The 25516-nt window shown below is 37.1% G+C and overlaps 1 protein-coding gene and 4 long non-coding RNA genes across 17 annotated transcripts in view; 4 read left to right on the forward strand and 1 right to left on the reverse strand.

Annotated features, from left to right (window-relative positions):
• Nucleotides 1-25516, reverse strand: part of LOC127508732 (uncharacterized) — a 488047-nt gene that overhangs the window by 413078 nt on the left and 49453 nt on the right. The gene's annotated exons all lie outside the window — the stretch shown is intronic.
• The window catches only part of LOC127500999 (uncharacterized), a 385015-nt gene that overhangs the window by 331895 nt on the left and 27604 nt on the right, over nt 1-25516 (forward strand). The window contains exon 8 of the mRNA XM_051872723.1: nt 11456-11770. Coding sequence (XP_051728683.1) covers nt 11456-11770 — 315 coding nt within the window. The remainder of the gene's footprint in view (nt 1-11455; nt 11771-25516) is intronic.
• Nucleotides 1488-3463, forward strand: LOC127508825 (uncharacterized). Its single transcript, XR_007928946.1, has 3 exons — nt 1488-1517; nt 2734-2780; nt 3391-3463. It is a non-coding gene; the product is annotated as an uncharacterized LOC127508825 (long non-coding RNA).
• LOC127508783 (uncharacterized) lies at nt 11855-13305 on the forward strand. The gene is made up of 4 exons (XR_007928933.1): nt 11855-12159; nt 12806-12901; nt 13099-13145; nt 13232-13305. It is a non-coding gene; the product is annotated as an uncharacterized LOC127508783 (long non-coding RNA).
• On the forward strand, nt 20654-24645 carry LOC127508811 (uncharacterized). The gene is made up of 3 exons (XR_007928942.1): nt 20654-20879; nt 20967-21284; nt 23643-24645. It is a non-coding gene; the product is annotated as an uncharacterized LOC127508811 (long non-coding RNA).

The raw sequence follows: 25516 nt of genomic DNA on the forward strand, positions 1-25516 counted from the left end.
GTTTTCTGTTCATGAGGTTTCTGATCACAGTATCAATCTGATTGACAGGTGCAGTGAGATGCTTTAGAGTCACTGGATATTCTGGAGGAAGTCTTCTTGTTGATTCACAGAAGGTTTGGTTCAGTTACTCCGCTAAATATATGGCCAAATTACCTGAGTGGAGAACAATAATAAATGATATAAAACATGATAAATGGATAAATGAAGGAAGATTCACACTGTTTCGAAGCAATGATGGAAACCTCATGATCTTCATCAGAGAACTGAACCAACATGATGCTGGAAGATATGCAATTGAAGTCCTTCACAACTGGCGTATATATATGACTTTAAACGTGGAAGAAGGTCAGTCATTTTAAGATGTCTTTGTGTAGTAGAACTATTTTAGAGCTTTTATATTTATAAAATATATTTTTATTTTGTGAATGACAGATTCATGTTGTAAATTGTCAAAGAGGGTGATGGTGAATATTGGAGAAACTGACACCTTCAGCTGTGAATATTCACAGAATCATATTAATGATCCCAAGATCATATTCAAAGAAGGAAAAAACTCTATCGAGACGATTTACAGCACAAGGAAGAAGAAAGAAAGATTCAGTGTTTCTGATGACTTCAGTGTGAGAATTACTGCTGTGACACCAGATGATGGAGGAGTTTATTTATGTGGAGTTTGGATCAGAGGACAATCGTACAGTTACTCCATTATTAATACTGTTCATCTACATGTTAGTAGTAAGTAGAACAAACTCTTCATCAAATCTGGCAATTTGAATCTTGACTTTGAGATTTAATAATATTTGTGATTGACAGCTAAAGTGGGCGTGTCTAGAGTGAGCGGATACTCAGGAGGTCGTATGATGATCAAGTGTGAACATCCTCAATACAAAACCAAGACAAAATACATCTGTAAAGAATCAGATGGATGTTCAGAGAGGAAGAATCCAGGAGTTCAGGATGAATGGATGGAGAATGGAGATGTTTCTTTATATGACGACACCAGAGCAGGAGTCTTGATGGTGTTTTTTAGAGAGCTGAAAGCTGCAGATGCAGGAACATACAGGTGTGGAGTGAATGTGTCTCACTATGCTGAGAGCTTCACTGAACTTCAGCTGAAAATCACAGATGGTGAGGAACACGATATACTGTATCTTGCATGTATGAATTATCTGATCTGAATGTTATTTAATTGTTTTATTTTATAGATGCAAAATATCCTAAGAAGATAACGAAATCTGCTCGTCTTGGTGAAGAAGTCAACATCACCTGTCAGATCCCAGAGGAACATAAAGTTCATTTCTGCAAAGAGGATGATAATCACATCTGTCAAAACATCAGCACATCTACAGTGACAGAAATCAATGGTTCATCTGAGAGAAATGAAGAGAGAGTTTTTACAGTGAGCATCAGTAATGTGAGCGTGAGAGATGCTGGAGTTTACTGGTGTGGAGCAGAAACCAGAGACACACATTTGACCTTCATCTCCCTGACCACCAAAATTCAGATCAACATCATCAGTGAGTGAATTCAGATGATTTCATTGTAGTAAATACAGTATATTCAGAATCATGTGTGGTAAATGTGTTTGTTGGTTTGTAGTGGCTCCAGTAGTAAAACATGAAGAAGCAGGAGAATCTCACATCTTCACTAAATTGCATTTAAACATCAACAAAGTTAAGACAGTTTCTTTTATTTGCATCTTCTATGGGGCAAATAGGGGTGGGTCTACTGATGGGAGGGGCAAGAAAAGGCATTTCCACTCCATAGTTGAATAAAATATAAATGTTAGCAGCATTTCTTGTACTGATTTCACAAATATCTGTACTTTCTACTCCTTGAATTTGTTGTAGGGTGTAATCATTTTGCAACACCTCATTTGAAATAAATGTAGTATTTTTCTTATCCTAAAGATGTTAGGTGACCACACTTAATACATGTTTAATCAATGAATAAAATTATTCAATTTCATATGCTGTGCACTGTAGCTCACAGGACATCTGAGAAATAATGCTGTGCAGATAGGATTGTCTGTGTTTGCAGTATGTTATTTTTTCCCCCAGTGTTTGTGATGAACGGCTGTTTTCATACCAGCACAAAACCACAGAAATGAGCTGAAGGTTCAGAGTCTCAGTTTAATTTGGCTAAACGGTCTTTATTCAGAAAACCCACAGTGACACCACATGAGACTTAACAGAGACAGAAACAGAGATGAAGTTGAATGTGTGCAGATCTGCAGAGGAGAGACTAAAATACACTCATGTTACTGCAGAAAACTTCAGCTACAGTAGTTCCTTTATGACAGAGATCACAGGTCAAACATTAAGACAGAGTTCTGTTAGGTGTGTTAAAAAAGACATGCATGTTGGATAGAAAGGGGCTGAAAATTCTATTATATTTGTGTTATTCATCTCTGGGGTGTGTTTGTGTGTTTTATTTTCAGATTCCTTCATGATCATCATTATTTGTGTGTGTGTGATTCTGCTGCTGATTGGTGGATTCACTCTGACTGTGTGTGAATTAAGACACAAGAGACGAGGTTTGATAATTTATAATGTTGAAATAAATTATTAGAGTTATTTGAGTGTTTCTGATCTGCTTGAATCTTCTGACTGTCAGCAGCAGTAAAATCTCACTGACGCAATGAGTTTCTGTCTGAGATGCTGCTGTTCGTCTCCAGTTTGATCTAGTTTGTCTTTCTCTTACTGATCCATACATTGTGTTTTGGGTTATTAGGAAGAACCTCGACATCAGACAAGAGAAAGAGAGAGAGAAATAGAATGGTGAGTTACAGTGTGTGTGTGTCAAGTCAAGTCAAGTCACCTTTATTTATATAGCGCTTTTTACAATGTAGATTGTGTCAAAGCAGCTTTACATTGATAACTGGTACATTATTTGGCTGCACAGCAGCTCTTAAAGAATAGTGTCAATGCAGGCAGATCAAAGCACTGTTGAATATCAAATGTCAAGTCAAATGTCAGGTGTCCCCAACTAAGCAAGCCAGAGGCGACAGCGGCAAGGAACCCAAACTCCATCAGGTGACATTAGGTGGCAGACAAGTGGCAAATTGGTGTTAAAATGGAGAAAAAAACCTTGGGAGAAACCAGGCTTAGTCGGGGTGCCAGTTCTCCTCTGGCCAACAGTGCTTTGTTACAATTCAGGTTGGTATCATAAGTCCAAAAGGATCGCAACATTAAAAGTATTTATTTCAGTTCCATCCAATTGAGGATCGTATTGAGGATCACGCCGGTATGGACGGTTGTTGAGGAACTGTGTCGTGGCTGTCGTGTCGATGAGGCCCTCACAGTGGATGATCTAGTTGACTCAATGTGTGTGTAGTGTTGTGTTTTGTCATTTTAATGTATTTCTCCTCTCTGTTTTCTCTATGTTCAGTCATCATGTGCAGAAAGCAGACGTGATTCTCTCACAGATCCTGGATCAGCTCAAAATAACAGTCATGATGAACTACCCACAATCCCCTCTGATGGGCTCATTTACGCGTCTGTCAGTTTCCAGAAGCATGAAGAGTCTCTCAGTGACGCTACAGTCACCATCAGTAAGGAGGAGATTTACTCTGATTACACTCAGATTAAACTTAACTAGTTCCCTCTTGACAGAGATCACAAGATTATCACACATTACACAACAAAACCCCCAGTGTTAAATTAACTCTCATCAGAGTTTATTTGGGACCACACTCAAGAGTGTTAAAGTGTTAAAATAAGAGTGTTAAATGAACACTGAAGCAGTGTTGAAGTTAATGAGATAATTAAGTGATTAATTTAGTGATGATTGACCATTATTGAAGACACCTGATGATAACAAGCAGAATCACCAAAGGAGGAAATGTTTAAGTCACCATCATGGAGATGAGTGTTTGCTTTAGTTGGGCTCTTGACCCTTGACTTTTTAATATTAGATTTTGTTTGGGCTGTTTGTAACAGTCAGACAAGCAAAGTGAAAATGTGATCAGGTGGTGTTGGTTATGTTTTGACATACTCATTATTTGACCTGAATCCTGTTATAACTCAGTTACAGCAGCCAAACTAAATCTAATATTAAAAACTCAAGGGTCAAGAGGTCAACTAAAGCAAACACTGATCACCATAACGGTGACTTACAAATTGTGATTTTCTCCTTTGGTGATTCTGCTTGTTAACATCAGTATCTTCAATAACGGTCAATCGTCACTCAATTAATCACTTAATTATCTCATTAACTTAAACACTGCTTCAGTGTTCATTTAACACTCTTATTTTAACACTTTAACACTCTTGAGTGTGGTCTCAAATAAACTCTGATGAGAGTTAATTTAACACTGGAGTTTTTGCTGTATACCATTAGTAGCTTATTGTATAGAGTATAATAGAGTGATTTATATTTGTTACACTCGCAATTCATTGCAAGAATATATCTTCATAATCCTTAATTTAGTGTTAAACAGATGTTTGTTTTGTTCAGTACAGTCTGTTGAATCGTGAGACACTTTAGTCTGAAGTTTCCGTTGCTGCTCATGTTGATTCTTTCACACGTTTTAAAATAGTTTGTCACCTCAGTTTGTCTGAGGCCTCGATGAAGACAGGAAATAAAACCCCTGAGCGAAATACATATACACAATACTTTCTGTTTTTCTTTAGTTTCCAAAGATGTTAAAGTCTTACAATCAGGGTGTTTATTATTCTTTACATCATATTTGATTTGCAAATATAGCATGACATTGTTACCATTAACAGCATTACATGAGATTAAACAGACTTACTCAGGAAACTCACGGTGAGACACACGAGACTGAACAGAGAGAGACAGAAGATCAACATCCATTGAGAGCAGATGTGTTGCATTAAGGAAAACAATGAGTCTACAAGTCAATGACACAGTATGTTTGTAAAAAATGCTGTAAATTTCATACTTTGTATTTTTTTATGATAACAATTTTATGTTTTTAACGCTTAAGCAGCATCTCCAGGTTTACTGTATTTTTACAAGGATAAAGTGACTTGCTGGTAAATGTCTCAGGTCTTTGTGTTTGCAGTTTTTTTTTTTTTTTATACTGTGGTCAGTGATAAAGATCAATAAAAATGCTCTTCAGCTTGTGATTTTGTTCTTGCCTTTAAATTCTTTTGGTCGAACCAAAAAGTCCTTCAGACCACTGCAGGTGATAAGAATAGGAAATAGTTTTTTTAGTACTTAGTAAATAGACACAAAGTCAGTGAATTTGTGTAATATATGAAAAGTTATATCTCAGCTCTTCCAGCTCATCTGAAATATTTAAGCGGAAGCACAAGCAAAAACTGTTCTTGCTAATAAGTCCTACTAACTGAAGTTGTAAATAAGGTTGCTTAATAAAATTTATACTTGTAAGATGCCAAAAGTCAAACTTCTCTCTCAATTATTTTAGGTTGGCATTCACCTCTATTCTGAAATTAAGAAAACCTCTCGTAACGAACGCGATGGATAAAGTGATAATTCTGACTCTTGTTCATCTCACATCTGACACGAAGCCAATTTGGTTTAGGCACAGTTTCGACTCCTCCCTTTTTTGTCCTTATATGGCCCTAAGCGCTGCTCGTCCGTTTGAATGAAAACAGTTCGCGGGGGAGTCGCCTTATGAACAGGCAGATCAGAGAGAGGAAGATAAGTACAATAAGTACAATAAAATAATTGTAAGTATAAACCCGGTTCCAAAAAAGTTGGGACACTGTACAAATTGTGAATAAAAAAGGAATGCAATGATGTGGAAGTTTCAAATTTCAATATTTTATTCAGAATACAACATATATGACATATCAAATGTTTAAACTGAGAAAATGTATCATTTTAAGGAAAAAATAAGTTGATTTTAAATTTCATGGCATCAACACATCTCAAAAAAGTTGGGACAAGGCCATGTTTACCACTGAGTGGCATCCCCTCTTCTTTTTATAACAGTCTGCAAACGTCTGGGGACTGAGGAGACAAGTTGCTCAAGTTTAGGAATAGGAATGTTGTCCCATTCTTGTCTAATACAGGCTTCTAGTTGCTCAACTGTCTTAGGTCTTCTTTGTCGCATCTTTCTCTTTATGATGCGCCAATTGTTTTCTATGGGTGAAAGATCTGGACTGCAGGCTGGCCATTTCAGTACCTGGATCCTTCTTCTACGCAGCCATGATGTTGTAATTGATGCAGTATGTGGTCTGGCATTGTCATGTTGGAAAATGCAAGGTCTTCCCTGAAAGAGACGACGTCTGGATGGGAGCATATGTTGTTCTAGAACTTGGATATACCTTTCAGCATTGATGGTGCCTTTCCAGATGTGTAAGCTGCCCATGCCACACGCACTCATGCAACCCCATACCATCAGAGATGCAGGCTTCTGAACTGAGCGCTGATAACAACTTGGGTTGTCTTTGTCCTCTTTAGTCCGGATGACATGGTGTCCCAGTTTTCCAAAAAGAACTTCAAATTTTGATTCTTCTGACCACAGAACAGTTTTCCACTTTGCCACAGTCCATTTTAAATGAGCCTTGGACCAGAGAAAACGCCTGCGCTTCTGGATCATGTTTAGACATGGATTCATTTTTGACCTATTTAGCCGGCAACGGCGAATGGCACGGTGGATGGTGTTCACCGACAATGTTTTCTGGAAGTATTCCTGAGCCCATGTTGTGATTTCCATTACAGTAGCATTCCTGTATGTGATGCAGTGCCGTCTAAGGGCCCGAAGATCACGGGCATCCAGTATGGTTTTCCGGCCTTGACCCTTACGCACAGAGATTGTTCCAGATTCTCTGAATCTTTGGATGATATTATGCACTGTAGATGATGATAACTTCAAACTCTTTGCAATTTTTCTCTGAGAAACTCCTTTCTGATATTGCTCCACTATTTTTCGCCGCAGCATTGGGGGAATTGGTGATCCTCTGCCCATCTTGACTTCTGAGAGACACTGCCACTCTGAGAGGCTCTTTTTATACCTAATCATGTTGCCAATTGACCTAATAAGTTGCAAATTGGTCTTCCAGCTGTTCCTTATATGTACATTTAACTTTTCCGGCCTCTTATTGCTACCTGTCCCAACTTTTTTGGAATGTGTAGCTCTCATGAAATCCAAAATGAGCCAATATTTGGCATGACATTTCAAATTGTCTCAATTTCAACATTTGGTATGTTATCTATATTCTAATGTGAATAAAATATAAGTTTATGAGATTTGTAAACTATTGCATTCCTTTTTTATTCACAATTTGTACAGTGTCCCAACTTTTTTGGAATCGGGTTTGTACAATAAAGGCATTTAACTTTTTTATAGTCTGTGTAAAGATGCTGTGAGAGAATCTCTCTAGTGTTAGGCCTGGGACACACTAGATGATTTTCAAATCTTAACCGACAGACATAATAACAGTTTCAAGTGATTTTTAGCATTATAATCTTCTGAATGCACACACCAGAAGATTTAGCCGGACTGCGGGACCACACACCTGTTGATTGCAGGAACGATTTCACAGTGAGACGAGATCTAACCAAGACTCTTGAGATCAAATGTGACATGATAAAAAAAACAATTAGAGGACTTTTGACATTGTCAGCACATTCTGAAAAACAAAATAGAAAAAAAGAATATGGGGGGTGATCTTTCTCAATACACTTTCGTGGCATGTTTGTGGCTGCCAAGTTTCAGTTATAAGTGTATAATGTTCTCTATATTAAATCTTAATAAACACGCAGCACACATTCGTGTCTAACTCACATGGCGAACGCCACTTTATTTCTCCCTCCCTCTACGTCATCATCCTTCGCGCTCTCTCATACTCCCTACCATTACAATAAGTGACGCTTGCTCGCTTTCATTAGCTATGTTTACATCACCCTGTTTTTATCTGCATTTTGAAGTATCGCATCAGAAACGAGTGATGGATATGCCAAATTTCGTATAAAAATTCCTTAATTCGCTAAAAAGTTTTTGTGCTCACTTGAGGTGGCTTTTGAGTTTGATTCTGTCATGATGTATTAATTCTGGATGTACTGGCGCTCATCATATATGTGTGTGTGCAATGCATTTTCCCCTCGGGGCTTGCCGTGGATAGGGTAATGTGCACAGGTTTTTCGGGCTTGTCCTCTCACGTGTGTGACGCTAAATAAAGTCGAGAAGTGTTCAGACAGCTCTCGTTTGTTTTCTATTTATTCATAAGTGATTAGCGAACCCTTCATGAACTCTCGATCACAGTAGCTGCGTCCAAAATTGCGTACTGTTGAGTAGATACTACATTTGAATTGAAATTTACTTCACGGCCATTGAAAAAGTATGTTCTATATAGTACGAATGCGTGTAGTATGAATGAATTCGGACATACTACATCCGCCATGTTGTTACTGTCACATGATCTACCAGTGTCAGTTACGTCCCATCAACTCCATTCACAAATCCTCTCCCGTGTCCTCATGGGATAGTAAAGTGTTAATTGTATGCGCACTTCAGAATCTCACCGGAAGTAGTAAGACATCCGGGTACTTTTTCGCCTACTATGAATTCAGACATACTACTCTGTTCGCAGACTGTTTTTTGCGTACTATATAGTAGAGAAGTATTCGATTTCGGACACCGCTAGTGTTTTATTTACTGTTGGTTATCAGGTTACCAATACCACCGTAATCCGCTCGAACAACTTGATGGAAACGCACCTAATTCACATTTGTATTTTTTTTTTTTTTGTTCTTTTTTTTGTAAACTTTGAAAAGATTCGCTTCACTTTTGGATGGAAACCCAGCTACTGGCTATCGCAGGTATCAAGTCAAAGGCAGCCCGGCCTTAAAATCTTTAAGTGTGTAGCCAGCCTTAGTGTTTGTGATATTTTTTTCACAGTTGCACACAGTTCACAGTTGTTGGCCAGAGGAGAACTGGCCCCCCGACTAAACCTGGTTTCTCCCAAGGTTTTTTTCTCCATTCTGTCACCTGATAGAGTTTGGGTTCCTTCCCACTGTCGCCTCCTGGCTTGCTTAGTTGGGGACACCTATTCAACTATATTATTGATCTGACCGCATTAACACTATTATATGAGAACTCAACAGAGCTGGGCGAAGACATCACCGTTTTCTCCAGAGCTGCTGTTTAGATGAAATGAACCGAATTAATAACTGAGAATGTTTAACAACTGAACTGAATAGTGCTGAACAATGACAAAATTGACAAACAATGCATAATATTCCTGTTACGACTGTAAAGCTGCTTTGAAACAATCTGTATTGTAAAAAGAGCTATATAAATAAAGGTGACTTGACGGCTTATTTAAAGTTCTGGCTCCATCTAGTGGCAAATATGTGTGAATGTTACATTTCTGTGACTAAACATTACATTTCTTGGTTTCATTAAAATTATTAGTATTTTTATTATAGTATTTTTATTGTAAGGCAGTTGACACAGAATGTACATTAATTTTCTTGTTTTCTGTTATGATGAACTGTAAATGTTACAGATTTACTCGCCTCCTGTATGAAAATAAATATTCAATCTGGAGGGATGAAATTTTGGCCAAATATTTGATGTTTTCATGACAACAGTCAAAGCGAAGGGAAGGAAGCAGATAAACACAAATTCTAGTTACTTCTTGTGTTTGTTTTGTTCAATTGTCATATAAAGTTTGTCTGATAGCTTCTGTCCATAGTTCAGAATCCACATCAAACTATGATATCATTATTGTTTTTGTATGTATAAACTATCCAACAAATTTCCTCCTAAAAAGCGGTTAATGTTTCTTACAACTGATAAAAATGTCAAAAACCCAAAGTATCAGATGCATTTTTTGACATTTACAAGAGTGCCCTGTATGGGCTCTATGGGACCTCATTGAATTTACATGTACATGTACGCCCTTTAGTGGGAGATTTAAATAATGCTGATCATGTACTAAATTGTCATTAGTCCTTATATAGAGAAAATGAAACCTTTTATGTTTTTTTTTGTTTGTTTGAATGCATAAAGTATCCAAACAATCAGATCTGGTCTGTTTTCACCTAAAAACATGTTGATGTTTCTTACAACTGAAAAAAAATGTCAAAAACACAAAGTATCAAATGCATTTATTTGTATTTCCAAGAGTGTCTTGTACAGGCTTACTGTAGATGTAAATTATACTGTTGCCCTCTAGTGGAAGATTTAAATAATGCTGAACATGTACTAAATTGTCTTTTGTCCTTATATAGAGAAGATGAAACCTGTATGATCTCTCAGTATCAGACACTGTATCCTCCACTAGGTGGCGCTCTTTCAGTGTGATTAATGTAATATTCAGTCAGTGCTGATGGTGGGAGGGGCCAGTAAAGCTGCTCATTACTGATAAAGAGCTGAATAAAGAGGAAGTAACTAAAGCAGACAGATGTAGAGACAGAGAGATTCACACAGAGAACATTCAGCATAAAGAAGACTGAACTCAACTCACAATGAAGATCCTCCTCATCTTCTTCACTTTCTACCTGATCTCAGGTCAGAGCTTTTCTCTTTCATCACTGCAGTAATGATGCTGTTTTCTGTTCATGAGGTTTCTGATCACAGTATCAATCTGATTGACAGGTGCAGTGAGATGCTTTAGTGTCACTGGATATTCTGGAGGAAGTCTTCTTGTTGATTCTGGGAAATACTGGCATAGTAACTCCGCTAAATATATGGCCAAATTACCTGAGTGGAGAACAATAATAAATGATATGAAACATAATCAGTGGATTAACGAAGGAAGATTCATGTTATTTAGCAATGATTTTGAAAACCTCATGATCTACATTAGAGATGTGATCACACAAGATGCTGGAACTTACCGGATTGGTGTTGAAGGCGAATGGTACATCGATATGACTTTGAATGTGAAAGAAGGTCAGTCATTTTAGGAAAAACTTTGTTGTTTAGAAAAACTACTGATAATTTCAAAGCTATTATATACATATATATATGCTTTTTTTATGTGAAAAACAGATTCATGTTGTAACATGTTAAAGAAAGTGATGGTGGATATTGGAGAAACTGCCACCTTCAGCTGTAAATATTTACAGAATCATATTAATGATGTTAAGATCATATTCAAAGAAGGAGAAAATTCAGTTAAGATGATCTACAGCACAAGAACTGTACAAGAAAGATACAGTATTTCTGATGACAAAAAGAAAAACATCTTCAACGTCAGAATTACTGCTGTGAGACCAGATGATGGAGGAGTTTATTTATGTGGAGTTTGGATCAGAGAACAATCGTCCCATTACTCCATTATTAATCCTGTTCATCTACATGTTGTTAGTGAGTATAACAAACAATCCAGCACATCTGTTATAGATTCTGCAAGTTTGCTGAAAAAGTAATTAGATGTGTTATGGATAAGAACAAACAATCAATTAAATTCAGTATTAAGTTCACACAGTCTGTGTTTGTTGCTTTGCTATTTGCTAGAGTTTACATTCCATGAACACTCTTATTAAGTCAGATATTTGTGATTGACAGCTAAAGTGGGCGTGTCTAGAGTGAGCGGATACTCAGGAGGTCGTATGATGATCAAGTGTGAACATCCTCAATACAAAACCAAGACAAAATACATCTGTAAAGAATCAGATGGATGTTCAGAGAGGAAGAATCCAGGAGTTCAGGATGAATGGATGGAGAATGGAGATGTTTCTTTATATGACGACACCAGAGCAGGAGTCTTGATGGTGTTTTTTAGAGAGCTGAAAGCTGCAGATGCAGGAACATACAGGTGTGGAGTGAATGTGTCTCACTATGCTGAGAGCTTCACTGAACTCCAGCTGCACGTCACAGATGGTGAGGAACACGATATACTGTATCTTGCATGTATGAATTATCTGATCTGAATGTTATTTAATTGTTTTATTTTATAGGTGCAAAATATCCTAAGAAGATAACGAAATCTGCTCTTCTTGGTGAAGAAGTCAACATCAGCTGTCAGATCCCAGAGGAACATAAAGTTCATTTCTGCAAAGAGGATGATAATCACATCTGTCAAAACATCCGCACATCTACAGTGACAGAAATGAATGGTTCATCTGAGAGAAATGAAGAGAGAGTTTTTACAGTGAGCATCAGTAATGTGAGCGTGAGAGATGCTGGAGTTTACTGGTGTGGAGCAGAAACCAGAGACACACATTTGACTTTCATCTCCCTGACCACCAAAATTCAGATCAACGTCATCAGTGAGTGAATTCAGATGATTATGATATACTGTACTACAATGAAATGTAGTATTTTTCTTATCCTAAAGATGTTAGGTGACCACACTTAATACATGTTTAATCAAAACTGTTCTGTAAAAGTTCAGCAAATCTGTCTCATTTTCACTGAGAAATGGATAAAATTATTCAATTTCATATGCTGTGCACTGTAGCTCACAGGACATCTGAGAAATAATGCTGTGCAGATAGGATTGTCTGTGTTTGCAGTATGTTATTTTTTCCCCCAGTGTTTGTGATGAACGGCTGTTTTCATACCAGCACAAAACCACAGAAATGAGCTGAAGGTTCAGAGTCTCAGTTTAATTTGGCTAAACGGTCTTTATTCAGAAAACCCACAGTGACACCACATGAGACTTAACAGAGACAGAAACAGAGATGAAGTTGAACGTGTGCAGATCTGCAGAGGAGAGACTAAAATACACTCATGTTACTGCAGAAAACTTCAGCTACAGTAGTTCCTTTATGACAGAGATCACAGGTCAAACATTAAGACAGAGTTCTGTTAGGTGTGTTAAAAAAGACATGCATGTTGGATAGAAAGGGGCTGAAAATTCTATTATATTTGTGTTATTCATCTCTGGGGTGTGTTTGTGTGTTTTATTTTCAGATTCCTTCATGATCATCATTATTTGTGTGTGTGTGATTCTGCTGCTGATTGGTGGATTCACTCTGACTGTGTGTGAATTAAGACACAAGAGACGAGGTTTGATCATTTATAATGTTGAAATAAATTATTAGAGTTATTGTAGTGTCTCTGAGCTGCTTGAATCTTCTGACTGTCAGCAGCAGTAAAATCTCACTGACTCAGTGAGTTTCTGTCTCAGATGCTGCTGTTCGTCTCCAGTTTGATCTAGTTTGTCTTTCTCTTACTGATCCATACATTGTGTTTTGGGTTATTAGGAAGAACCTCGACATCAGACAAGAGAAAGAGAGAGAGAAATAGAATGGTGAGTTACAGTGTGTGTGTGTGTGAGTGTAGTGTTGTGTTTTGTCATTTTAATGTATTTCTCCTCTCTGTTTTCTCTATGTTCAGTCATCATGTGCAGAAAGCAGATGTGATTCTCTCACAGATCCTGGATCAGCTCAAAATAACAGTCACGATGAACTACCCACAATCCCCTCTGATGGGCTCATTTACGCGTCTGTCAGTTTCCAGAAGCATGAAGAGTCTCTCAGTGACGCTACAGTCACCATCAGTAAGGAGGAGATTTACTCTGATTACACTCAGATTAAACTTAACTAGTTCCCTCTTGACAGAGATCACAAGATTATCACACATTACACAACAAAACCCCCAGTGTTAAATTAACTCTCATCAGAGTTTATTTGGGACCACACTCAAGAGTGTTAAAGTGTTAAAATAAGATTGTTAAATGAACACTGAAGCAGTGTTAAAGTTAATGAGATAATTAAGTGATTAATTGAGTGACGATTGACCATTATTGAAGACACCTGATGATAACAAGCAGAATCACCAAAGAAGGAAATTTTAAGTCACCATCATGGAGATCATGGTTTGCTTTAGTTGAGCTCTTGACTCTTGATTTTTTAATATTACATTTTGTTTGGCTGCTGTACCTGAGTTATAACAACCAGACGAACAAAAAGAAAATGTGATCAGGTGGTGTTGGTTATGTTTTGACATAATCATTATTTGACCTGAATCCTGTTATAACTCAGTTACAGCAGCCAAACTAAATCTAATATTAAAAACTCAAGGGTCAAGAGCCCAACTAAAGCAAACACTGATCTCCATGATGGTGACTTAAAATTGTGATTTTCTCCTTTGGTGATTCTGCTTGTTAACATCAGTATCTTCAATAACAGTCAATCGTCACTCAATTAATCACTTAATTATCTCATTAACTTAAACACTGCTTCAGTGTTCATTTAACACTCTTATTTTAACACTTTAACACTCTTGAGTGTGGTCTCAAATAAACTGATGAGAGTTAATTTAACACTGGAGTTTTTGCTGTATACCATTAGTAGCTTATTGTATAGAGTATAATAGAGTGATTTATATGTGTTACACTCGCAATTCATTGCAAGAATATATCTTCATAATCCTTAATTTAGTGTTAAACAGATGTTTGTTTTGTTCAGTACAGTCTGTTGAATCGTGAGACACTTTAGTCTGAAGTTTCCGTTGCTGCTCATGTTGATTCTTTCACACGTTTTAAAATAGTTTGTCACCTCAGTTTGTCTGAGGCCTCGATGAAGACAGGAAATAAAACCCCTGAGCGAAATACATATACACAATACTTTCTGTTTTTCTTTAGTTTCCAAAGATGTTAAAGTCTTACAATCAGGGTGTTTATTATTCTTTACATCATATTTGATTTGCAAATATAGCATGACATTGTTACCATTAACAGCATTACATGAGATTAAACAGACTTACTCAGGAAACTCACGGTGAGACACACGAGACTGAACAGAGAGAGACAGAAGATCAACATCCATTGAGAGCAGATGTGTTGCATTAAGGAAAACAATGAGTCTACAAGTCAATGACACAGTATGTTTGTAAAAAATGCTGTAAATTTCATACTTTGTATTTTTTTATGATAACAATTTTATGTTTTTAACGCTTAAGCAGCATCTCCAGGTTTACTGTATTTTTACAAGGATAAAGTGACTTGCTGGTAAATGTCTCAGGTCTTTGTGTTTGCATTTTTTTTTTTTTTTTTTTTATACTGTGGTCAGTGATAAAGATCAATAAAAATGCTCTTCAGCTTGTGATTTTGTTCTTGCATTTAAATTCTTTTGGTCAAACCAAAAAGTCCTTCAGACCACTGCAGGTGTGATAAGAATAGGAAATTGCTTTTTTAGTACTTAGTAAATAGACACAAAGTCAGTGAATTTGTGTAATATATGAAAAGTTATATCTCAGCTCTACCAGCTCATCTGAAATATTTAAGCGGAAGCACAAGGAAAAACTGTTCTTGCTAATAAGTCCTACTAACTGAAGTTGTAAATAAGGTTGCTTAATAAAATTTATACTTGTAAGATGCCAAAAGTCAAACTTCTCTCTCAATTATTTTAGGTTGGCATTCACCTCTATTCTGAAATTAAGAAAACCTCTCGTAAAGAAAGCGATGGATAAAGTGATAATTCTGACTCTTGTTTATCTCACATCTGACACAAAGCCAATTTGGTTTAGGCGCAGTTTCGACTCCTCCCTTTTGTGTCCTTATATGGCCCTAAGCGCTGCTCGTCCGTTTGAATGAAAACAGTTCGCGGGGGAGTCGCCATATGAACAGGCAGATCAGAGAGAGGAAGATTTTCTGTGAGTAATCGATTAATTTTGGATCAGTTCCTCTCACAGAAATGTTTTATGTCTTCAGAAGACTTGCAATTACACACCGCGAACTGTATGGACGATGTTGGAGCTTGGATAGCAGTGGTTTAGCTAACGGTCGCTCTGAGGCTCGTGAATCCCTAACAATATCTTCACAAACTCAACATCTGACTAAGATTAATTATAAAGATGCTTAATTATACAGCATTATTGTATTAAACACGACCTCTGAAACGTGCTGAGATATAAAGTCACTTCAAATATATCAAATTAGATTTGTCCATTTTCAGAAGGAAATGTGAATGTTGCACGCTCATGCAAAACTCTCCCCCACAATGCAGTGGAGTGGCTGCCAGTTCTTAATGGGAAATTTGGGTAAATGTATAATTAATTGATCCCAAATGTAGCTTTAGTAAACAAACTGCAGCCTTTCGGAATATACAACACATAATGAACATTATTTATGAAATTCCTTTAGGGATAATATAATAAGTACAATAAAATAATTGTAAGTACAAACCCGATTCCAAAAAAGTTGGGACACTGTACAAATTGTGAATAAAAAAGGAATGCAATGATGTGGAAGTTTCAAATTTCAATATTTTATTCAGAATACAACATATATGACATATCAAATGTTTAAACTGAGAAAATGTATCATTTTAAGGGAAAAATAAGTTGATTTTAAATTTCATGGCATCAACACATCTCAAAAAAGTTGGGACAAGGCCATGTTTACCACTGTGTGGCATCCCCTCTTCTTTTTATAACAGTCTGCAAACGTCTGGGGACTGAGGAGACAAGTTGCTCAAGTTTAGGAATAGGAATGTTGTCCCATTCTTGTCTAATACAGGCTTCTAGTTGCTCAACTGTCTTAGGTCTTCTTTGTCGCATCTTCCTCTTTATGATGCGCCAAATGTTTTCTATGGGTGAAAGATCTGGACTGCAGGCTGGCCATTTCAGTACCCGGATCCTTCTTCTACGCAGCCATGATGTTGTAATTGATGCAGTATGTGGTCTGGCATTGTCATGTTGGAAAATGCAAGGTCTTCCCTGAAAGAGACGACATCTGGATGGGAGCATATGTTGTTCTAGAACTTGGATATACCTTTCAGCATTGATGGTGCCTTTCCAGATGTGTAAGCTGCCCATGCCACACGCACTCATGCAACCCCATACCATCAGAGATGCAGGCTTCTGAACTGAGCGCTAACAGCTTGGGTTGTCCTTGTCCTCTTTAGTCTGGATGACATGGCGTCCCAGTTTTCCAAAAAGAACTTCAAATTTTGATTCGTCTGACCACAGAACAGTTTTCCTCTTTGCCACAGTCCATTTTAAATGAGCCTTGGCCCAGAGAAAACGTCTGCGCTTCTGGATCATGTTTAGATATGGCTTCTTTTTTGACCTATAGAGTTTTAGCCGGCAACGGCGAATGGCACGGTGGATTGTGTTCACCGACAATGTTTTCTGGAAGTATTCCTGAGCCCATGTTGTGATTTCCATTACAGTAGCATTCCTGTATGTGATGCAGTGCCGTCTAAGGGCCCGAAGATCACGGGCATCCAGTATGGTTTTCCGGCCTTGACCCTTACGCACAGAGATTGTTCCAGATTCTCTGAATCTTTGGATGATATTATGCACTGTAGATGATGATAACTTCAAACTCTTTGCAATTTTTCTTTGAGAAACTCCTTTCTGATATTCGCCGCAGCATTGGGGGAATTGGTGATCCTCTGCCCATCTTGACTTCTGAGAGACACTGCCACTCTGAGAGGCTCTTTTTATACCCAATCATGTTGCCAATTGACCTAATAAGTTGCAAATTGATCTTCCAGCTGTTCCTTATATGTACATTTAACTTTTCCGGCCTCTTATTGCTACCTGTCCCAACTTTTTTGGAATGTGTAGCTCTCATGAAATCCAAAATGAGCCAATATTTGGCATGACATTTCAAATTGTCTCAATTTCAACATTTGATATGTTATCTATATTCTATTGTGAATAAAATATAAGTTTATGAGATTTGTAAACTATTGCATTCCTTTTTTATTCACAATTTGTACAGTGTCCCAACTTTTTTGGAATCGGGTTTGTACAATAAAGGCATTTAACTTTTTTATAGTCTGTGTAAAGATGCTGTGAGAGAATCTCTCTAGTGTTAGGCCTGGGACACACTAGATGATTTTCAAATCTTAACCGACAGACATAACAGTTTCAAGTGATTTTTAGCATTATAATCTTCTGAACGCACACACCAGAAGATTTAGCCGGACTGCGGGACCACACACCTGTTGATTGCAGGAACGATTTCACAGTGAGACGAGATCTAACCAAGACTCTTGAGATCAAATGTGACATGATAAAAAAAACAATTAGAGGACTTTCGACATTGTCAGCACATTCTGAAAAACAAAATAGAAAAAAAGAATATGGGGGGTGATCTTTCTCAATACACTTTCGTGGCATGTTTGTGGCTGCCAAGTTTCAGTTATAAGTGTTTAATGTTCTCTATATTAAATCTTAATAAACACGCAGCACACATTCGTGTCTAACTCACATGGCGAACGCCACTTTATTTCTCCCTCCCTCTATGTCATCATCCTTCGCGCTCTCTCATACTCCCTACCATTACAATAAGTGACGCTTGCTCGCTCTCATTAGCTATGTTTACATCACCCTGTTTTTATCTGCATTTTGAAGTATCGCATCAGAAACGAGTGATGGATATGCCAAATTTCGTATAAAAATTCCTTAATTCGCTAAAAAGTTTTTGTGCTCACTTGAGGTGGCTTTTGAGTTTGATTCTGTCATGATGTATTAATTCTGGATGTACTGGCGCTCATCATATATGTGTGTGTGCAATGCATTTTCCCCTCGGGGCTTGCCGTGGATAGGGTAATGTGCACAGGTTTTTCGGGCTTGTCCTCTCACGTGTGTGACGCTAAATAAAGTCGAGAAGTGTTCAGACAGCTCTCGTTTGTTTTCTATTTATTCATAAGTGATTAGCGAACCCTTCATGAACTCTCGATCACAGTAGCTGCGTCCAAAATTGCGTACTGTTGAGTAGATACTACATTTGAATTGAAATTTACTACACGGCCGTTGAAAAAGTATGTTCTATATAGTACGAATGCGTGTAGTTTGAATGAATTCGGACATACTACATTCGCCATGTTGTTACTGTCACATGATCTACCAGTGTCAGTTACGTTCCATCAACTCCATTCACAAATCCTCTCCCGTGTCCTCATGGGATAGTAAAGTGTTAATTGTATGCGCACTTCAGAATCTCACCGGAAGTAGTAAGACATCCGGGTACTTTTTCGCCTACTATGAATTCAGACATACTACTCTGTTCGCAGACTGTTTTTTGCGTACTATATAGTAGAGAAGTATTCGATTTCGGACACCGCTAGTGTTTTATTTACTGTTGGTTATCAGGTTACCAATACCACCGTAATCCGCTCGAACAACTTGATGGAAACGCACCTAATTCACGTTTGTATTTTTTTTAATTTATTTTTTTTGTAAACTTTGAAAAGATTCGCTTCACTTTTGGATGGAAACCCAGCTACTGGCTATCGCAGGTATCAAGTCAAAGGCAGCCCGGCCTTAAAATCTTTAAATGTGTAGCCAGCCTTAGTGTTTGTGATATTTTTTTCACAGTTGCACACAGTTCACAGTTGTTGGCCAGAGGAGAACTGGCCCCCCGACTAAACCTGGTTTCTCCCAAGGTTTTTTTCTCCATTCTGTCACCTGATGGAGTTTGGGTTCCTTCCCACTGTCGCCTCTGGCTTGCTTAGTTAGGGACACCTATTCAACTATATTATTGATCTGACTGCATTAACACTATTATATGAGAACTCAACAGAGCTGGGCGAAGACATCACCGTTCTCTCCAGAGCTGCTGTTTAGATGAAATGAACTTAATTAATAACTGAGAATGTTTAACAACTGAACTGAATAGTGCTGAACAATGACAAAATTGACAAACAATGCATAATATTCCTGTTATCACTGTAAAGCTGCTTTGAAACAATCTGTATTGTAAAAAGAGCTATATAAATAAAGGTGACTTGACAGCTTATTTAAAGTTCTGGCTCCATCTAGTGGCAAATATAAGTGAATGTTACATTTCTGTGACTAAACATTACATTTCTTGGTTTCATTAAAATTATTAGTATTTTTATTATAGTATTTTTATTGTAAGGCAGTTGACACAGAATGTACATTAATTTTCTTGTTTTCTGTTATGATGAACTGTAAATGTTACAGATTTACTTGCCTCCTCTATGATCAAAAAGAAATATTCAATCTGGAGGGATGAAATTTTGGCCAAATATTTGATGTTTTCATGACAACAGTCAAAGCGAAGGGAAGGAAGCAGATAAACACAAATTCTAGTTACTTCTTGTGTTTGTTTTGTTCAATTGTCATATAAAGTTTGTCTGATAGCTTCTGTCCATAGTTCAGAATCCACATCAAACTATGATATCATTATTGTTTTTTTATGTATAAACTATCCAACAAATTTCCTCCTAAAAAGCGGTTAATGTTTCTTACAACTGATAAAAATGTCAAAAACCCAAAGTATCAGATGCATTTTTTTTGACATTTCCAAGAGTGCCCTGATTTACATGTACATGTACGCCCTCTAGTGGGAGATGTAAATAATGCTGATCATGTATTAAATTGTCATTAGTCCTTATATAGAGAAGATGAAACCTGTATGATCTCTCAGTATCAGACACTGTAACCTCCACTAGGTGGCGCTCTTTCAGTGTGATTAATGTAATATTCAGTCAGTGCTGATGGTGGGAGGGGCCAGTAAAGCTGCTCATTACTGATAAAGAGCTGAATAAAGAGGAAGTAACTAAAGCAGACAGATGTAGAGACAGAGAGATTCACACAGAGAACATTCAGCATAAAGAAGACTGAACTCAACTCACAATGAAGATCCTCCTCATCTTCTTCACTTTCTACCTGATCTCAGGTCAGAGCTTTTCTCTTTCATCACTGCAGTAATGATGCTGTTTTCTGTTCATGAGGTTTCTGATCACAGTATCAATCTGATTGACAGGTGCAGTGAGATGCTTTAGAGTCACTGGATATTCTGGAGGAAGTCTTCTTGTTGATTCACGAAAGGCTTGGCACAGTGACTCCACTAAATATATGGCCAAATTACCTGAGTGGAGAACAATAATAAATGATATAAAACATGATAAATGGATTAATGAAGGACGATTCACACTGTTTCGAAGCAATGATGGAAACCTCATGATCTTCATCAGAGAACTGAACCAACATGATGCTGGAAGATATGCAATTGAAGTCCTTCACAACTGGCGTATATATATGACTTTAAATGTCAAAGAAGGTCAGTCATTTTTAGATGTCTTTGTGTAGTAGAACTATTTCAAAGCTTTTACGTTCATAAAATAAATGTTTATTATGTCAATTGCAGATTCATATTGTAAAGTGTCAGAGAGTGTGATGGTGAATATTGGAGAATTTGCAACATTTAGCTGTGAATATTCACAGAATCATATTAATGATCCTAAGATCATATTCAAAGAAGGAAAAGACTCTATTGAGATGATCTACAGCACATGGAAGAAGAAAGAAGGATTCAGTGTTTCTGATGACAGACATAAAAAACTCATAACTGTGAGAATTACTGCTGTGACACCAGATGATGGAGGAGTTTATTTATGTGGAGTTTGGATCAACAAATACTCATACAGTAACTCAATTATTAACACTGTGCATCTACATGCTAATAGTAAGTAAATTGCTCAATCATATCAGGTACACAAGTATCTACAGTCTGTGTTTGGGGCAGATTTGATTATGTGATGTTTGTGATTGACTCCTAAAGGACCACTAGTTTAGCTCCAATCCTAATTAAACACAGCTGAACCAGCTAATCCAGGTCTAAAGCAGGAGTTCCCAAACTTTTCCATTCCAGGACACACCTAGACAAGTGTAAGCCTAAACTTAATCAAAAGTTTGATATGGCAGAAATCAAGTATTCAATAAATATTTATTTTATAGTAATATTTACAATTTTATGACCATGTGTCTAAAAGACAACAATGCTTCAAACAGATGGCAGAGATGAATGAACAGACCTGAAACAGCCTTTTATGACATTTGAATTGTCCAGTGTAATGCAATCTCATGCAGAATACAGTGCAGTGATTGGAGTGAAAGAGTTTCTTCTCATTAATAATACACACAGAGTTGCTTAAAGGGTTAATTCACCCAAAAAATAAAATGAACCCCTAATTTACTCACCCTCAAGCCATCCTAGATGTATATGACTTTCTTCTTCTGGTGGCGCAGCTCTGTTGCGACCTGGGCTACCTTGAGAATTAGATACTGCATCACAGTAAAGAGCAGATGTCATTGCAGACTATTTATGAACAGGCTACTTGAAGACAAGCTAATAAGATTGTCTGTGATCCATCCAATGTTTTGTATACAGAGTATGAGTTGTTGCCTTCTGGGAGGAGGTTTAGAGTTCCTCACTGCAGATTAAATAGATTTAAAAACTCATTCATTCCTGTGTCTGTAAAGCTGTTAAATAGTGGCAGTATGGAGCTGTAAATTTTATTTTATTAGGGCCTGAGCACCGATGGTGTGAGGACCCTATTGTAATTGCTCAGCCAATTCTTCTTCTCCAAAATGAATCGCATTCTTGAGGGCCTAAACATGCTCTAAAACTCTGAAACTTTGCACGCGCGTCAGAAGTGGTGAAAATTTACGTCTGATATGGGTTTCAGAATTGGCAAAATAGCTTGATAGCGCCACCTACAAAATTTCACTTTAATGGGAGTGAAAGATTTTGAAGCACAAAAAGTGCATCCATCCATCATAAAAGTAATCCATATGGCTCCAGGGGGTTAATAAAGGCCTTCTGAAGCAAAGCAATGCATTTTTGTAAGAAAAAAATATGGATTATTATATAGATTATTTTTATGATGGATGGATGCACTTTTTTTGGGCTTCAAAATCTTAGTTACCTACTCCCTCCCAAGATCCAGGATATTTTTTCATATAACTTCTGTTGTGCTTAGCTGAAAGAAGAAAGTCATATACACCTAGAGTGGCTTGAGGGTGAGTCAATTTTGGGATAATTTTCATTTTTGGGTGAACTAACCCTTTACTAATGAACCAAGCCACTCTAAGACCCTGAAAACAATTTGAAACATGTAGCGCATATGTTTATATAAATCACAGCCTTTGCAATTTGAAAATCACACTAAGCAATATCACGATTTCTATTTAATGTTGGTGTATTGTGCAGCACTAGATTAAACTTTGTGTGTGTCATTCACTGAAACATAAATTTAGCTGCAAGAACTCTTGGTTTAAAGGATTATTATAAACTTTCAGACAAGTGTGTTAGAGCTAAACAGGACTTTGGCCCTCCAGAAGCAGGACTGGACACCCCTGTCTAGAGATACTAGCTACTCTGGAGGTGTTTAGTGTGTTTGATGACTGTGTTTATTCCAGATCAAAACCACAGAACTGAGCTGAAGGTTCAGAGTCTCAGTTTAATTTGGCTGTGAAGAATTAATGGTCCTTATTCAGGAAACCCACAGTGAGACCACACGGGACTTGACAGACACAGAGATGAAGTCGAACGTGTGCAGATCAGCAGAAGAAAGACTAAAATACACTCATTCTACTGCAGACTGAAATAATAATCAAATTAATAAAGTACACGTGAAAACTGTCTTAGTGATGTTAGTCAGTAACAGATCATCAAACATAAAATATATATTTTCATTTAAAAATATTATATATTTATAATATTATATAATTATTTGTATATTAATTATACATTTATTTGTTTAGGCTCACGATTGCTCTGCTGTATATTCTTTATTTACAAACTAAGAGTTAAAACAGATGTTTGTGTTGACTATAAAAGCACACTGAGTTGGATTTCATGATCAGTTTTAATGTAAAACAGATAAAAACAAACCAGTTAAAATGTACCTTAAATCAAAACATAAAACCTTACCAGAAACAAAGCAGATTACAGATTAGGCATCAATGTAAACTGGACCTGATTGTCTTCATCTCTTTATTTCTCTTTAATTAACTCTGTGTTTGTGTGTTTTATTTTCAGATTCCTCCATGATCATCATTATTTGTGTGTGTGTGATTCTGCTGCTGATTGGTGGATTCACTGTGACCGTGTGTAAATTAAGACACAAGAGACGAGGCGACGCTTACACACAGTTACCCACAATCCCCTCTGATGGGCTCCTGTTTTCTGCTGTCAGTTTCCAGAAGCATGAAGAGTCTCTCAGTGACGCTACAGTCTCCTTCAGTAAGGACCAGATTCACTCTGATTACACCACAGGTCATTTACCGCATGAGACTCAACTAACTCACTTATAACAGATCACAGATCAGCACTTGTTACTACCAGTTTTAATGTACTGACATCCTGCAGCCTGTTGAATCATGAGACACTTTAAAGTTTCTGCTGCTGCTCATGTTGCTTCTTGCACATGTTTAAAATAGTTTGTCATCTCAGTTTATCTGAGGTCTTGATGAAGACAGGAAAATAAACCCCTGAGTGACACATATAGAATATACTGTAAAGTTTCCACTCCAAATGAGACACACCAGCTATTGAAACCATATAAAGACTCATTTATAGCAGCTCTTAAACAGACACAAGTTCAACCAACCTTTATGATGAAGCTTGAGAATCATCATTTGTACTCTGTTCAGAGCTGTCTTTTTTTTTTTTTGTACATACCAGGATTTCAGTCAAAAATATATTGTGAGGAAGGCTGCTTCATCTCAGAACTGCTGTACGCATTAACTTGATTGTTGTTTTTCATTTAATTTCATTCATGTTATGATACCAGTTCATTAAATAATTCTGTGTGTGTTTAATATGTGTAATTTTAATGCGCTTAAACTATAGAATCTTATATTTTATTCATAAAGAAAACAAATCTATATTCCTATTGTTTCCTGTAAATCATCTATAGCCATTTTTTTTCAAGTCTGAGAATCACTGAAAGTGTGTTTCATTAAAGTATATTTAGTTACATTACTGCTTTCTGGACTCAACCTTCCATTGTCCAGTTACAGGACTACGGTGACCAGGAGGAGACATGTTCAGTTCACTTAGTTTTGTTGTGACATATTAACTCGTGGGAACGTGATAAGTTATGGCCACGAGATCATTTTTTTGAGGTAACGACATCCTTATATCCTGGCCACGCAATGTAAAGGCTTATTTATGTTGAGGGAACGACATCTACTAATCATGGCCACAAGTTAAATGCATATACAACCTGTGCGACCATAGCAACCTGGAATTACGTTCCCACAAGTTTATATGTTTTGGCCACGACAAAACTAAGTGAACCAAACCCTCCCGATCACCATACAGGACAACTGAAGTGGATACGGTATTGCATTCATACATGATCTTTAGACACATTTTGCCAGTTTCATATTCTTTTGGTTTAGATTGAAACTCAAAATTATTTTTTTGATTTTTTTTTTTTTGTTCTTTTGTGCAGTTGTGTTTCAGACAGGCTATTAAAGGTGCAGTATGTAATACATTCTGAGAAACACTGTTGGAAATTTAAAGCAATACCTAAACAAATAATTTTGTGAATATTTGCTACATGTCTGTTCTATGTGTGCTGAAAAAATAAGTTTGTACATAATAAGTCCTGGCTGTGTAAATAGGAGAAAAAACAAAGTGGATTGAACCAATCACCACAACACTCTTGTAGCCAATCAGCAATAGGGGGCGTATGCGCTCATGATGGGGGAGGAGAGAGAGTGAGCAAGAGGGAGATTTGAAGAAAGACTGTAGAAAGAGAGATGACTGAGATATCAGAGGAAAAGAGGAAAAGGTCAGGGGAATATAATTGGGAGAATAGGTTACAATCAAACCAGAGCTTTAGGACCTGCGTTTTAAATCCGAAAAGTTTTAAAGCATTGCAGAGACGCTAAAGAGCGGGAAGG

This window comes from Ctenopharyngodon idella, chromosome 1 (genome assembly GCF_019924925.1).
Source record: "Ctenopharyngodon idella isolate HZGC_01 chromosome 1, HZGC01, whole genome shotgun sequence".
NCBI lineage: Eukaryota > Metazoa > Chordata > Actinopteri > Cypriniformes > Xenocyprididae > Ctenopharyngodon > Ctenopharyngodon idella.